The sequence below is a fragment of the Epinephelus moara genome, chromosome 24, assembly GCF_006386435.1.
Source record: "Epinephelus moara isolate mb chromosome 24, YSFRI_EMoa_1.0, whole genome shotgun sequence".
In the NCBI taxonomy this organism is placed as follows: domain Eukaryota; kingdom Metazoa; phylum Chordata; class Actinopteri; order Perciformes; family Serranidae; genus Epinephelus; species Epinephelus moara.
The window spans coordinates 10,827,583-10,843,674 of NC_065529.1; the positions used below are offsets into that span (position 1 = coordinate 10,827,583).

Sequence of the window (16,092 nt, forward strand, 5' to 3'; positions counted from 1 at the left end):
CATCTGAACCAATCAGCTGTTAGATCAGGTGAGAGCCAGGCGGTGCAGTCGGTGGAGAGCAACTGCAGCGCCTGGCTCTAAAAACTGCGGCCGCCTCGCTCTCGCGGCTTTATCACCGTCCACTTTTGTAATACGTCAGAGCAAGTTGGGATGAAGTCGGACACAAAACTAACCGGCATGCATTGTGCGCCAATCGCCAGTGATCGAATCTGCGCAGAACTGGCTCATCTCGAACGAACCTAATGCAGCATCCCACACTGCAGAAACTGCTCAGGAATGACCCAAGGAGCGTGATAAAGCCCTCAAGGTGTCTACCTGGCCTCCAAATTCCCTGGATCCCAATCTGATCCAGAATCCATGGGACACGCCAGTACCTGGGTAACAGACACCTCAGGACATCCCCCAGAGGTTCTGAGTCCATACCTCAAGAGATTAGAGCCATGTCTGATCCTAGTAAGCCCCAACATGAATCAGGGGTACCTCTGGGGTACCGGCCGAAGGTTTCCCAACAGAGCCATTGTAACAAGATGATCAGTGTCGTGCACCTCATCTTTCACTGGTTTTAATGTTTTGGCTTGCCTGTCTATCTATCAATCTGTCTGTCTGTCTGTCGTGCAGCCCTACATTCCACTGTAAAGTTTAGGAGAGCATTGACGGTAAAGTAACCAAAGTCGTCAAAACACAGCACATCCCTTTATATTTTAATTCTATAAGAATCAGCACAACATAAAATAACACAGTGGACATACTCTGTGTGGACGAGACGAGTTAGCGACAACCCAGCTGTGATAAATTTATATTATAACTTTACTCACCGTTTTTCCAGCGTTGTCCAGACCCAGGATCAAAATACAGTATTCGTCCTTTTGGAACATGTACTTATATAATCCAGATAATAAAGTATACATCTTGAAAAAACATGTAAACAACACAAGTACTTGCTAACTAGTCTTGACAATATTAGCTTGATATCTTAGCTTAGCCTACATATGAGGCCAAACACAGCGATACGTGCCTCTGTGGCTTCATTATGATCAAAGTTAATGAACAAGTCTATAAACACGAGTGACAAACAACCGTAGACACAAACAATAAGTCAGTAAAAGTCGTCGTTTGTAGCTATTTTCCTACTCTGGAGTTCTATAACACAGCGATGACGCTACGTGTAATCTAACCAGGAAGTACGACTGTAGGAATTGTGGGTAATGGAGTAGACTGTGTTTCGTTAGACCCTTTTGTTAACATGCTGTACGTTCAAATATAACGCCATTTCCCAGAAAGCATTTTGCGTTTTCTGTGCGCTTCATGTGGCGTAATGACGTTAAAGGAAAATACACCCTAAAATAGAAATTATTTTATTTTTTTCTCGTCGTCGTTAATATCAGCTAGAGGCTTCGATTGCTTTCCTTACAAGCTGGCAAAGATGGAAATGGAAAAAGAATATGAGTCAGCCAACTGGATACCATTACCAGCAAAACCCACCAAAAATAACTGAAACCAACCTGAATGGCACTTGTCAGTACATAAACCCTCCACAGGTCAAATGTCACCAAATGTATTTTCATATCATGACTATAGGATGAATCTTTTATCTCCTCAGGGTCAGACTCCTGGTTGCAGTTCCACATCATCATCACAGTTCAAGAGGTCAAACTTTGAGGCAGTCGTTGGAGTACACGAGTGAAATTATTAAACAGACTCTTTGGGCTCCCAACATTAAAAGTTAAAGAAGGTAAGATAAATCTTTATTGTCATTGTACAGTCATACTTGTGTACCACAGCACAACGAAATTGGGATACTGTCCACTTTGGTGCAAAAGAAGGCATATAAAAAACAAGATGAAATAAAATATATTAAGAGTAGCAATATATACAATACAATATATACAAAATATACAGAATATACACTTAAGTGTGATCTAAAGTGCAAGGGATAAATGGATTATTGTTGGTGATAAATATATTGTTCATTGCACATGACCCATTTTTGAAGAAAAAAAGGCAGCTAATCAGATGAGGTTTGTATTGATTAGTGCCATTGCCCTGTTATAAAAGCTATCCCTGAATCTATTTGTCTGTGACTTCAGCGCCCTGAATCTCCTGCCAGAGGGCAGCAAACACCCGGTGTCCTGGGCGCGTGCAGGCTCTCAGGATGCTACGTGCCCTCTTGAGACAACGGGTACTGTAGAGGTCCCTCAGGAAGGGTAGAGGGTGGCCAGTGATTTTCTGGGTGGTGTGGATGACCCTTTGTATTGCCATCTTGTGCGCCATGGTGCAGCTGAAGAACCACACAGAGATGCAGTATGTCAGCACACTCTCAATGGAGCAGTGGCAGAAGACGGTCAGCAGGTTCCTCCTCAGGTTGATCCTCCTGAGGATCCTCAGGAAATGGAGACGCTGCTGGGCCTTCTTCATGACCGCCGAGGTGTTAGTGCTCCATTGGAGGTCTGCGTCCATGTGCACACCCAGGAACTTGAAGCTGGGCACCCTCTCAACACCCTCCCCATTTATGCAGATGGGCTGCAGTCAACGATTAGTTCCTTGGTTTTTGAGGTATTGAGAACCAAATTGTTGTCTGCACACCACCCCACCAGCCTTTGGACCTCATCCCTGTATGCAGTGCTTTATGTGTAAGGAAGGGGCAGAATAAGCAGCATGTATTGTATACTATGCATTTTCCCTTCATTATTTGTGGAGCACATTGAGTTCTTGCTTATGGAAAGGCCAGTATTTGAGCAGTGTTTTCTGTGCATTTATAGTAGCTAAATATTTTGTACTCCCATCTTGTTCAGTGTTTGTAAAATGTGAATTTCTGTGCATTGTAAATAAATTACTTTTATTAAAAGATGTCATCCCACCTTCAGTGTTGTTGCTCTGGATCTCGGTGTAATTCTGTCTATGCATCCTCTATCTGTCCTTAAAGATAGCTGGAGAGAAATATGCACATTTCCCTGGCTCACATTCATCTACAGTCCTTCCCTGGATCCAGGAAGGCCAATGCCAAGTATGGACATGTGATTTTATTGTTGTATTCTAATTATGGCAGGAAGTTCTCCTGAACATTAGCCCTTTTGGGACAATTCACCCTAAAATCAAAACTACTTACTGTAGTGCTGTTTATCGAATTCATAGAATGCTCTTGAGAGGTCGACCGATAGAGCTGGATGGACTTTACTGTTTTCACCACAGGAGGGCAATGAAGCTTCTCCGCTGAACCTTCCTCACTGGTAGCAGAGAACCGAGTACACAGACACACTGTTCCAACCCTCGTCACTTGGTGACACCAAAAGCTGATGCATTTTGAACACTTGTATCTTTCACCTTAATGTATTGATTTGCGGAGCAGATACTAGCCGTGAGGTTCAGATTAATAATTTTGTGACGCATTTGTGATGATGATCTCTCATGCTGTCCTTTAAAACATATTTCGGTGTTTTGGTATTTCACATTTTTTTGTGTTTATTACATGTACATGCATGAGCCTGAAATAGACATTGTGGTGGTTAATCCCTTTCTGCATATCATTTTTATGGCACCCCTGGGTGACCTTTTTAGGTAAGGCCTGTTACATGCCACTCTCTGAACTGGTGTATCCTACAACCCTTTTCTTCTTGTATCTCTCACAGCAAGTGTAACTGATTCAGCTCCTGACCAAGAGGAAAACTACATCCTCACCCTCCATAACCAACCACCATTTTATTTACTTTAATTCCATTTTATTATTTACTTTTCTTCGTTTTTCCAGGCAGTCTGAACAGAGCATTACTGTGTTTACTCTGCATTATATTAACTGTACCATTATGCTTCTGAAAACCAGTTTGATTATATTGCTGTGAGTGCACAAAAAACATGAAGCAGAGATATTTGTTTTCACAAAAACCCTCCAATGCATTTTCTGCAGCAAACAGACTTGAAGGATTTTTACAATGATGATTTAGAGGTGTTACTGTCATGACAACAGAGCAGCAGTAAAGTCAAAGTTAAAGCTAAATCAAGTCTTTCTACTGGTCAGACTCATCACCGCTTGCAACTCTTTATAAAGCCTCAAATGTTCCCCCAAAGTTACAGATGAAGTAGCCCTAATCAAATAAATACAGTAAGTTGATGATTATATAAATTAGTCATTACATAGCTTACAGCAGGGATACTCAACTTAGGGCCCAGGGTGCCAGGTGGCCCCTCCCAACCATTTTCTGATTTACAATCAAACTTGTACTGTAAATATAAATAAGGTACCAGAGTGCATAAAAACCATCAAAATAGAGCTAGCTTATCAGCCCCCTGGACCCTCCCACAGAGGTTCGGGCTAAACCCTGAATGACCTCAAATATTAGAAATGCCCCTGCCTAAGCCTGACCTATGCGGGTTGCTGTGACTGCCCCCTGGCCTCCTGTCATTTTGCAGAGGTGGCCCCAGGCAAAGCAAGTAGTATCCCTGGCCTACATGAATCACAGCTCTCGGTGATAATCTCATGACAATTCATGACAGCTACTGTGTACATGTGTCTGAACTCTGGGTTGTATAAAAATACTTCTTTGACTTATGCAAAGTCAAAGAAGTATTTGGTTCTGTTTGCCAGCTTTAAAAGTTTTTTTTTCATAGCAAACCAGGAGCTTTATTTACAGTACACTAAGGCTATACAAAGCAAAATCCCCTGGAGTCCACACACTAAACAAAAGTAGCTGAGTGGCTGTTACGAAGCTAACTAGAACTAAAGTCTGTGATGGGATTATTGTCACTCCACTGCTGTGTTCTGTTCCCAGGGTGTGGCACTTTGTGACATATGTCTTCCTCAGCACACATCTGTAGAATGTCTTTGGATTGTCTGATCTTACATACAATCCATCAGCTCTGCGTGTGCAGAAGCTGCTGACAGGATACACAACGGTGATGTTATGAAAGCAGCTGGTGTCCAGTTTGGCTGTGATGACTGGGTCCTGTGTGGGCTGTGTGCCCTCAGATGGAGAGGAGGAGTCTGTGGGGTGAAGCACTGCAGGAGTTGTTTCTTGTGTTGTCCAGTCTAGGAAAAAACCCAATAGAAAAACAGTGTGATTTAAATTATAATTTAATTTTTCAATAATTTAAATTTGTTTACCAACAAAAAAAGGGTATTTTTGAGGGGGAATCCCACCAATTTTACACAAAAAAGTTTCAATTTACACATCATGAGCTGTACTGTGTCAGCTTGTGAAAACAGCTGAGTGATCTCTATGTCTGTGGCTCTGGAGGAGCTGTGACTGAGAAAATAATAGTTTTGTGCATTATGGGAAATGTAGGATTCAGTGTTTTAGAGCTTAGTTCACACTATGGACTTGACTTGATCTCATGGTAAAAATGATGACAACCTCTTAACAGCCCATTGTGTGGTGGTGGCACATAACATGTTAAATTACATGGTTGTAGCACGGTTAGATTTAAGCGAGATTTGGAGATGTAACTACACATCACGACGATGCAGACCTCTCGCTATTGTAAGCTGAAAACCATTTCCCTTGGTGGAAATGAAGCTTTTATTTACTTTTACTTCACAGATAAGAAATAATAAATTGTAAAGACAATAAAACCTCCACAAAATAGCATTTTAGGTCTTATCCGAGCTTCATATGAGTAACCTAGAGGAAATAGTCGCTATGTGCTAGGCTACTTTATACAATGTAATGTGTGCTAATACCATTAGCATGTTGTATTTCTTTGGAAAATGTGTATATAGTATAAGTTGTTTTGACAGTGAAACTTGTGAGCTGTTTTGTGACGTTACCTTTATTAAATGTTGCTCTTGTTCCTGGCTTCATATGAGTAGAGGAAAACTTTGGTAGCCGCTAGGCTAATTTATACAATGTAAAATGCCATAGGCTTGTGCTAATAACATTAGCATGTTGTAGCCTATTTGTAAGGAAAACGTGTCCAGATAAAGACAAGTGCTTTGTCTGTGGATGCTGTGAGTTATAATGAAGCAGATTTCAGTCAGGAGCACTTGAGTCAAAGGAAACTTTATTTCCATTTGCAGTTTTACATTTGGCGGTATGGCTCTGTTCTGGGACCTCTCTGCCTTTCCTTGGGCCTATACAGAAAGCCTCTTCCACACGCCTATGTGGAAAGCATAAGGTGGAGAGAGCACACCTCTCCACCCTCCACGTGCAAAAATGAGGAAAGCCTGAGGCAGAGAGAGCAAACCTCCCTGCCCTTCCATGCACCTACATGGAAAGCCAAAGGCAGGGAGAGCAACAGCAATGTAGACGTGCAGCAGACATGGTCAAATGCCAGAGCGATGCTGTCGTGGCACTCATGCGTTCCCAAGCGCCTATTTTCAGGGTGTGACAGCTGCACCCTGAGATGAACAGAGGTAAACTTTTGTGTCGCAGCAGCACGCATCGCATGTCATGTCATGTGACAAGGAAAAACCAATCACAGCCAGCAGACATCTTTCCCTCCTTCCATAAATATCAGTCTCTCATTAATATGTAGGAGAAGTTGATTATTTTAGTGCAGGGCTACCCATAGCTGTACATCTTTTCAACAGTATTTCTCATCCTGATGAGTGACTCTCAGCCACACGTCACCATCATCCAAAGCCAACCACAAAAAGCACCGCCAGACTTGCAAAATAGACATAAGAGCCTACATTTAGCACAAATTTAGCAGAGCTGACAGAGAGGCAACTAGAATTGTCTGCGCCCACGTCATGAACAAAGGCAAAGAACAGAGAAACTTGAATTACAACACACACAGCGTGACTTCATTCTCAGCTCAGGACTCCATCGCTCCACTATATCTTTACATAGCAAACAGTGGTTTGCTGCTATAATAATGCTCTGAATGTTGCATACAGAACCTTAAAGTAATCAGTGATTCTAGATGAGATGATGATTATTTCTAGTGGTGTGAGAAGGAGCCCTCTTTTGTCAGCTGGCCAAAGCAGATAGCTTTTGTAGGATGCTACAGGATCCTTTAAAACAGTGGTTTCCAGTCTTATGGTCATAATATAAAGTAGAGTAACACGGTGATTAATGGGACAAGAGAGAAATAAAAACCTGGACCTGTGAGCCACGATCCCTCCAAATGTCTGCATGTCATAGAACTGAATTATAACGAATTATAACGAGTAAAGAAAATGTAAAGTGCCATAGCCTCACCTTCACTGAGTTTATGTTTTAATTGTGATATCAGTGGATATTTGCCCTGTTCACAGAACTGTCCAGAAAAGTCATCCATATCCAGAGTCCACACAGCAGCTCCTCCCATTTGCTTGCTCTTCAGATAGTCCACCTGTGAGATAGTCAGACGTTACACAATAAAACTCACATGTAGAGAGACTTGTTGAAATATCTGCGTTTTTCCACAACAGTCATGTACTGAACCTTGGCATCATAGCTCCTCTGGTTATCAAAGCCGACCCACTGACTGCCTTTGACAGCGTAGGGAACTTTCTGACCATCAATCCAGTGCACTGAGGTGCCTCTCAGGAAGGAGCACGTCTGGTAAAGAAACATCCGAGCAGAGTGGTGTTTGTCACAGTTAGAAAAAAGGTGTTGTGTTCATGCTGATGAGGCTGGAGTGGTACTAGCAGCACTTGTGGTAGTAGTGGTAGAGGCTGTAGTAATGGTATCACTAATACTAGAACAGCTGCAGCACAGCAGCATTAGTGATGTTAATAATAGTTGCACCGGGGACACAGTTTGAACTGCAGGTGATATGGCACCCTCTTGCCCATGAGAACATGCGCATAATAAATAACTCAAAAACTGATTACAGAATTTTCTTTGAATGATCAAAACTTGAAACTTTACATTTATACTGTATTTTTAGAACCCTCAAAGAGTCCAATCATGCTCCTGTGTTTTAAGAAAAGGCACAGTTGTTCATTTGTCATGCCTGATGCATTTTCTCTTTTCTCATCCTTTTTGTGGGGAAAAAAAGTCTACAAGTTAATGAAAGCAAGCAGTGGAAAATATGTCAGCATGACAGACTGCAGAGAAATATGCATGTCTCCTTAAATGACATCACTGACAGCTTTCTGAATAAAGGGATGAAGGACTGGATTTGTGTTACTGTTTGGCAAATCTTCAGTCAGTCTCAAGCATGTCCCAAGTTACTGTGATGAGAATCAAGCAAGACAAGTCAAGTCATATAAAATTCTGTCGATCTGGTCAAACGTTAGCTAGAAAGCCAATAAGCTAATAAATTAGGGAAAAGACACACTCACATACCTTTCTTTGTGGGTTTTGCATTGATGGATGAAGTTGAATGTTGTAGTGGTCATGTCAGTGATTTTTTTTAGCTGCAGACCTTAGGCCTACTGATGTTTTCTTCTTACTCCCGTCATCAACAAAGTAATCCCCAAATCCAGATTTCATTATTATTCCCCATGATAGCTGCCTTGTGCATTGGCCTCTGCTGCGGCCCAGTAGGTTACCAGGTTTGCCCACATTAAAACATGTTTCAAAAACAATATGTAACTTCTCAATATTTAGAAAAATGCAGTCGAGTCATCTGTCTCAAGTCGAAGTCAAGTCTCAAGTCATGAATACAAAGTGAAACTAAAGTTGAGTCTTTTATCAGTGCTAATCAAATTGGCAACTTGTCTGACTAGAGTCAAGTCATGTTACTCGAGTTTCCCCACCTCTGCTGTTTGCACCAGCCCATTAAGTGAAGCCATACAATCCAAGTTTGGGCAATATAAAGGAAGTCTGATCTGAACTGGAACCAGCAGGCAGCACTCACCATGACAAACATACTGTGGTAGAAATGTATTAGACATAAAGGAATGTATGACTGGTGTACTGTCATGGTTTTGTATTCTGAGAGGCCTCAGAGACCACACTTGCTTGTATGCTTTATGTAAAGAGGCTCTGGCTGTCCAGAGATTAAAGGGAACCTATTATTTTCTTTATTTTCAGATTGACATAACATACCCTCCAAACATACATCTCTTCCTCATGATTAATCGCCATTTTAAAATTTGTATTTCAGGCTCCCTGTAAGCTCATTTCACTACATCTTGTTTGAGCAAAACGGAGTGACTGAATCAGTTTTTCTGATTTAAAAAGGTCTGTTAGCAGTTAAAATTCACTGCAAACTGCTAAAAACTCTCAGTCCTATGGCAAACCCACATTCCATATACTGCAACCAGACACACTGTGAAATAGCTCAGTATAGTGGCAGTAGGATCGGGTAGTAGGTAGCAGATAGTAGTAGATATAGAAGTTGTAGTTGTATCAGTGGTCATGCTAGGGTTAGCGATAGCAGTAATAGCAGAACATCTGCTACATGGTCAAAGTTTGCATTGTTACTATGTGTGATTATGTAGACTTCTGTGCTAAATGTAGTCTATTCAAACGTCTTCTTGTTACCTCATAGTATGACCAGAGGCCAATCTGCTGGGTGAAGGGCCCCGGATTGGCAGGGCCACTGACTGGGGCTCCCAGGCCTGTTGCTGTGGTGGAAAGTGTGAAGGAATGAGCATGAGTAGGAAAACCCAGCAATAACTTTCCTGCTGGGGCTCCTTGCTTCATCAAGAACTGCACAACATAATCCTGACAGGAGAGAAAGGGAGGAGTAGTGAGAAATGTCTATTAAACAATTTAGCTTCCTTGGGTTGTAGTTGTTAAAGGGGCGCTATACAATATTCTATTCGCTACCCTGTCCTGATATCAGCTGTGACCACCATATGAGTGCAGTGCAGAGTGGTAGGCATTAGCTAGCCAGAGGGATACACACAGGGATTCACATCAACATTTCAGGTTGATACATTTCAATCAATAAATAATTCTATAAATGATGATATCAAACCTTTCACTGGCCCTGTACATGACCGATAGCTTCTTAATAAAACTGGGTACTTACCGCGTTAGCATTGTTTTCAGAGTAGAGTGAACTGTGGTGGGCTGTCACTTTATCTTGACCACCATTGGCGTCGAAAGTCTTAACACTGATAAAGTCAAGGTACCTAAACATAAACAAAGACACACAATCACACACACATAAACACAGAAATAGGTTGAATTTAAGCATAATTTGATCATGTGGTGTCAAAAGTATTCAAAATGGAGCTGACATAAATCTAAGTCTTACTCTGACATCACAGAGAGCTCGTATCGTGTATCAGTAGCATCTGTTTGTGCTGCCATGGCTGCAGAGAGGAACAGCTGTGTGTTACTGCTTCCTTTACTCTCAGCTTCATAGGCCTCTGAAATCTCCTGGAAATCAATGGAAATGTATTTACGCTTCAGTCAATGGTGTGAAATGTACTTCAGAACAGCAAATCACATTTTGTTTTACAGAACTAACCACTTCTGATTTTTTCCCCATCTTCCAGACAGCTATTGGTAGACCTATCCAGTTCAGTCCAGTGAAACTTAAAACTTGTAAGATAACCCATCACACTGAACATCATATGTGATGTAAATGTGTGGCAATCAGTTTTAAGTGATTGAAATGTCTGCACTGCATTAACATACAACAATAATCTGTGTGTCTGTTTGTGTGTGTGTGTGTGTGTGTGTGTGTGTGCGTGTGCGTGCCTGCGTGCGTGTGTGTGTGTGTGTCCAAAATAATTAGAGACAGTGCTCACTGATTAATTATGTAACTCAGAAAGTGTCAGGCTTCTTCAAGTTGATCCTCATACTTCACTGAAATGACCACAAACAAGTGGCAACCAACACACAAGTGCCTAAAACTGCAGTTTCTCTAATGTCCACTTGAGGCTGCCTCAGGCCAAAAGTGAGTCAATCCACACAACCTCCACGTAACAGCAGAAATAAACATGTTTATGGCCTGGTGCAAAAAACGGTTTTAGTCTCTTGAGTTAATTTCCCTGTTCAGGACTACAGGGGGGAATTTTTATATGACTCACCATTTACCTTTTATAATGTTGCTAATGACATGGCTGCTTTGACTGACAGGTTGGTGCCATCCATTGACAAGTTGCTACCACGACGAGAACATTGGTTAGGTAACTTAACCATGGTGTAACCCATTCATGTGTGCGCGCTCGCGCGCAAGACCAGCGGAAGCACGTGAACACACATGAACGTGGTGCCCATGTCTCAGGGTCTCGCCCAAGCGCGCACACGTGAGCAGTTAGAGCTGCAGGCTACAATGAGGTTAAAACAGAGTTCAGATGATGTTTTTCCAAACAACTTTTTATGTCGGGGCTTCAGGACACTTGGATCACTACGGACAGAGCAGTATGGAGATATTTTGTGGTTTCAATGATGTGTTTTTGGACGTTTGAATCTGGGGCGCCATAAGCCTCCATTAGGTGGAGTTGTGTTGCTACCCCCTCTCCCCTGGGATCTCTGCAAGTGTTGTGAGGACTCTAAAACTTCACCTGAGCCTCCATCGGCATATGGGTGAGTAGATAATGTCTGAATTTTCATTTTTGGGTGCACTATCCCTTTAAGCGGATTTGCAGTTTTACTTTAGATATCTGCTTTATTTCACCCTTTATTTTCGCAATCCGCTGTATTAGAAGTTGTGTGAAGTTGCTGCTCGAAAACTCAACATTTCCTTATTTTGCTGCTTCAGAATAGAAGTTTTTACATCACAAAATAACAGGGGACTTTTATTTTTAAGATTCTGTATGAGTTAGGCTAAAATATGTTTATTACCGAAGTAGCAGAACCTTTTTAGCGGCTTTTCTTCAATTAAGACAAGTGTAATATTACGGCAGGGAGGAAAAGTAAAATCAGAAACAGCCACAGTGAGATATTAGATGAAGAGCTGGCTCTTACTGCACCTCTGCAAAAAGCTCATCTCCAACAGGAAAACTATTTTTACCTGCCCTGCTGTGGAAAAACACATGCAGAAAAATAACAGGGGACTTGAGCCGTGGATCAGCTTGCAACTGAACCTGTTGCCCACTTCATAGAAAATACCAGGATATATATCGTATATCGCCATTCAGCCTGAAAATACCGGCAGTGGACACTAGAGAAACAGACACAACAAGGGCCAAGAAAAGAGACAGAGAGACAGAGAACAGTATTAAGAAGGAAGAGAGGAGAAAGAAAGTGACATACTGATGTCACGTGTTATTTGCAGGACATGTGCATGTTCTAATGTCCCTAAAAAAGAAAAGTTTTCATGAGGTTGGTTTTTTTTTTGTTTATATTACTGTTTTTTATCTATTATGGTTTTATTGAGTGAAACATATATATTGGAATTCTGTTTTTGAAATACTGACATAGTCAGATAGCCCACTGAGAGAGGCCAAGACAGGGAAATGCATTAAGTAGGAAGAGGAGAGAGAAAGAGAGAGAGAGAGCAATAGGCTGACTGATAATAAGATGTTTTTGGAGGATATGTACAAATGTCACAAAGTCTTCAAAAACATTTAAAAAAAAAAAGAGAAAGTTTTAACTTAAGTCTGTTATAAACAGACCAACTGAACATTTTCTTGCCTGCCCATTTGTTTGGCTGACAGTTTTTCTGATCACTGAGATAACGCTGATTTGACATAAAGTTAAAAAAAAAAAAATCAATGTAGCTTTGCAAGTAGCAAGCTACTTTTGCCATTTTCTCGTAGCGTGCTACATTTCTCCAGGGATAGCTTCAGTGTAGTGAAGCTTTATTTTGTTGTAGACTATTTTATGGCATAGCTCACTACATTTTCCAAGTAGCTTGCCCAACACTGACTATTGACAATATAAAAAGACTTCAAAAAGAATCAACACATGCTATGTTTTTTTAAACAGTCCCCTTAAAAATTGTATTTCTATTTCTTTTTTGAGGAAAACAGCATTCCTGTGAATCAAATGTATCCATCAATGCAGAAGTGTGAGAATGCACAAATTGGGGCTAACAAATGTTGAGGTTTTTTTTTTGTTTGTTTGTTTGTTTTTTAACTTTTAGAGTGATAATTACATTGAAGCCACAAAAATAAGCCACATTTTTGACAAGACACAAAAAAACCTTCAAGCTGAACAGGAATTGAACACATAGATTTCAGAGGAAAAAGTGTCCAGTCTTCAGCCAGTACCTTGCAGAGCAGAGTGAACCTGTGTATGTCCTCTGGAGGACGTTCATCAGATCCAGGGTACTCCCAGTCCAGATCCAGACCATTAAATCCATGAGTCCTCAGGAATTTGATAGTAGACTGGATGAATGTCTGACGGTTGGCTTGAGTGGACATCATGGTGGAAAACCTGCAGCAGATGTAGATGTTGATATCTAAAGAGGCAGTTTGACACCATGATGAGGTGAAGTATACTGAAAACTGAAACATTTGGATTGGAAACATTCCAACATTTGGAAACATTGGCTTATTTTGGCCAACTGGGGGCAACACAAACAAGTAGTGAACACTACACAAACATCTCAGCAGCTTTTAAGTTGATATGGTGAACTTGTAAGCAAACAATTGCATTACACATCCAGCAGTTACAGGGCTACATAATCAGTCATTTGCAGTCACATCTGCGTCCACCTGATCATTGTAAATCCAATATTCACTCTCTGTTAGCTCTGTTTTTGATCTCCACCAGCTCCTGAGGAAAATATTTGTCTCTTTGTTCACAAGCTGGTCATCAGCTGTATTTGTCTGCTGCTTGTTCCTGAGCAGGTTGTGTACATTGGGTTTTTACAGCTTTTTCTTTGAGAACAGCTTCCTGCAACAACGATGCTATGAGAGAGAGTGAACCAGTCACTTTAAAGGAACACTTCACCTGCAAAATGATCATTTGTACATTAATTACTCACTGGGTGCTACCTTGAACTCATAAAGAAAACTTTGTTTTTTGCACATGCCTCTCCGGTGAACAGAGTCTCATTCATCCAATTGTACACTTCCTGAACACTTGCATTTTTTACGATTTAAAAGACGTCAGTGCAAACAGTCTCGTGCACAGCTCAATCATGTGCCTCTGCTCAAGCAGAGCTCATATGCGTGCGTGTGCTCAGGCAAGCTCAAGGCAGAAGCATTTTATACTGTAACATTTTAGTGAAAATTCATGTGTTTGGGAAGTACCAAGCCAGTGGTATTTCACTGACAAAAACGATGACAAACATTTTCATTAACAACCTTTTTTTCAATGATGAAAACATGACGATGACGAGCTAAAAATAGATCTTGATAATAAAAACTAAGATGAAATCTATGTTTTATTTTCTTTGACGAGACATGACGAAAATGTTAGTAGTGGACTATCGGACACTGAAAACTGAGAACGTCCATGCGTGCAATTATCTTCAAATGCCACATTAGCAACAGGCTGGTTTACTCTAGAAAATAGTCTGCACCAGGATGTTCTGCTAGCCCGCAAAAACACTCACACCGGAGCAGCGTTAGCCATTGTTACAAGTTGTGAGCTCTAATCCAGCAGTAAATAAGCAGGTGTGTGTGTCTGATCGGTCAGTTGCAGCGGTGGCTGTTAGCAGCTCTTAAACCTGTCAAAAACTGCTGGAGAGATGCAAGCTTGTAAGTGTGTAGAAATTGTTTGTAGTTGTAGAAAAAAATGTCTAAATTAAATTTTTATACAACCTGTCACCTCGATTCTAATTTCTGTTACATGGATTAGCCTAGATAAAAAAATTAAAAATTAACATATAGGATATAAAATTTCATGAATGAAAAAATTAACACTACACTGTGTCTGGATATATGAGACCTGGATTATAATATACAAGTTGTGTGAGAGTTTGCAAACAGATGTTTGGACAAAGTTTTGCGGCTGATAAACGTGGTCCCTTATGACTTTGATCATGAAGAATGTTCACTTTTTTTATTCTCCTTTCACTGTGGAGGAATGTGAGAAGTTTTCTTAAATTTCAACGGAACAAACGGTAAGTAAATGGTCATTTTGCAGGTGAAGTATCCTTTTAAGCAAATATTCTCCTCCAGAAACTCATGGGAATTCACAACTGTGCAGCTACTACCAGTATTTCACTACTACTACCAGAGATATTACTACTACTACCTGTTATTCTTTTACTAATAAATGTAATTCATGCAAGTAATGTGTACTTGCAAGACTCCAGATTTATCCTATAAGATTTAATTTACATTTTTAAAATCTGTCAAAATGCTGCTCTGAAAAATAGTCATTCTTCATTGCCAAACTATCCACCTGACAACACAGTCAAATGAAACAGTTCCACTGCAGCAGTCTTGCATCCTCTCAGTAGATGGAGGAGTTCCATAAGGATTAGCAACAGGGAATCAACTCACTGAGATCCATCGTTCCCCTCTCTGACAGACAGTAAAGTCTTCAGCCTGGGGTTTCTGTTCAGGTACACAAGAAAAATGATGGTTTGATGATCGAACTGACACAACATTTTAAAATCCCAGTGCACAATGCAGGTATACACAGTTTGCATGAACCAATTATTACCTGTTTTTGAGCTCAGTGAATGATGTATAGAGGCTTTTCTCATTCCACTCATACTCAGTGATCTCATTAGCATGGTTGATGATGGCGAAGGCATAAACCAGGTGGGTACAGAGGAAGGGGTCTATGTTTTCTGGCAGGAATTTCCCCACACCAGTTCTGTATCGCGACCAGTTGGTAAAATAACATACCAGTTTGGCTGTGGCTGCTGGATCAAGAGAAGGGGAAAAAAGATTTGCAGTACAGTACTGAAATTTAATTAAAACATTCCCATTCCTGTTTTTAAAATGTGTTGCTTACCAATCTGAATAAAGAGCTGAAGACCCACTGCAAGAAGGAAAACTCCTATGTTATTACAGTCGGATATATTGCATATCACATATACAGCAAAAACCAATACAGTAAAACTATAGAAACATAGGAGCAACATTTGGAATTTCTCACCAATTATACCCGCTATTCCTGCGTTCATCTTTGTGCTGTCTGTCCTGTGGGAGTCTCCCATTGTGTGGCACCTTACACTGTGGGACAGAGACAGAAGGGTAGAAAGTGTATACACAGTGTAACGTCACCAGAGTCTCACATCTCGTATTACTATGAGTCACATGGTACGGTATTTAAGCACTAAGTGTCTTCACCTAACACTGAAACGCTGAAAGTAGACCTACTTGGTTTAGCGCTCCACTATCTTGAATGGGGATAAAATTATCAAATCATGTGGCTTTATCCACTGATTTACAAATGTCTTTTTCACAATGTAAGTTTA

At 40.8% G+C, this 16,092-nt stretch overlaps 2 protein-coding genes across 2 annotated transcripts in view; both read right to left on the minus strand.

The window, feature by feature from the left end:
• arfrp1 (ADP-ribosylation factor related protein 1) overlaps positions 1 to 1,182 on the minus strand; it is a 14,191-nt gene extending 13,009 nt beyond the window's left edge. Inside the window, exon 1 of the mRNA XM_050038214.1 lies at positions 816 to 1,182. Within this exon, the coding sequence (XP_049894171.1) occupies positions 816 to 908 (93 nt within the window). The 5' untranslated portion in view covers positions 909 to 1,182. The remainder of the gene's footprint in view (positions 1 to 815) is intronic.
• Positions 1,183 to 3,388: 2,206 nt separating this feature from the next.
• LOC126386083 (chitinase-3-like protein 1) lies at positions 3,389 to 15,823 on the minus strand. Its single transcript, XM_050038209.1, has 11 exons — positions 15,771 to 15,823; positions 15,627 to 15,653; positions 15,330 to 15,534; positions 15,167 to 15,220; positions 12,980 to 13,145; positions 10,072 to 10,196; positions 9,844 to 9,946; positions 9,351 to 9,533; positions 7,359 to 7,475; positions 7,134 to 7,266; positions 3,389 to 5,020 (listed from the first exon to the last, which is right to left on the minus strand). Exons 1-11 carry the CDS (start codon positions 15,796 to 15,798, stop codon positions 4,620 to 4,622), a joined length of 1,542 nt encoding a protein of 513 aa, XP_049894166.1. The 5' UTR covers positions 15,799 to 15,823; the 3' UTR covers positions 3,389 to 4,619.
• Between the last annotated feature and the right edge of the window lie 269 nt (positions 15,824 to 16,092).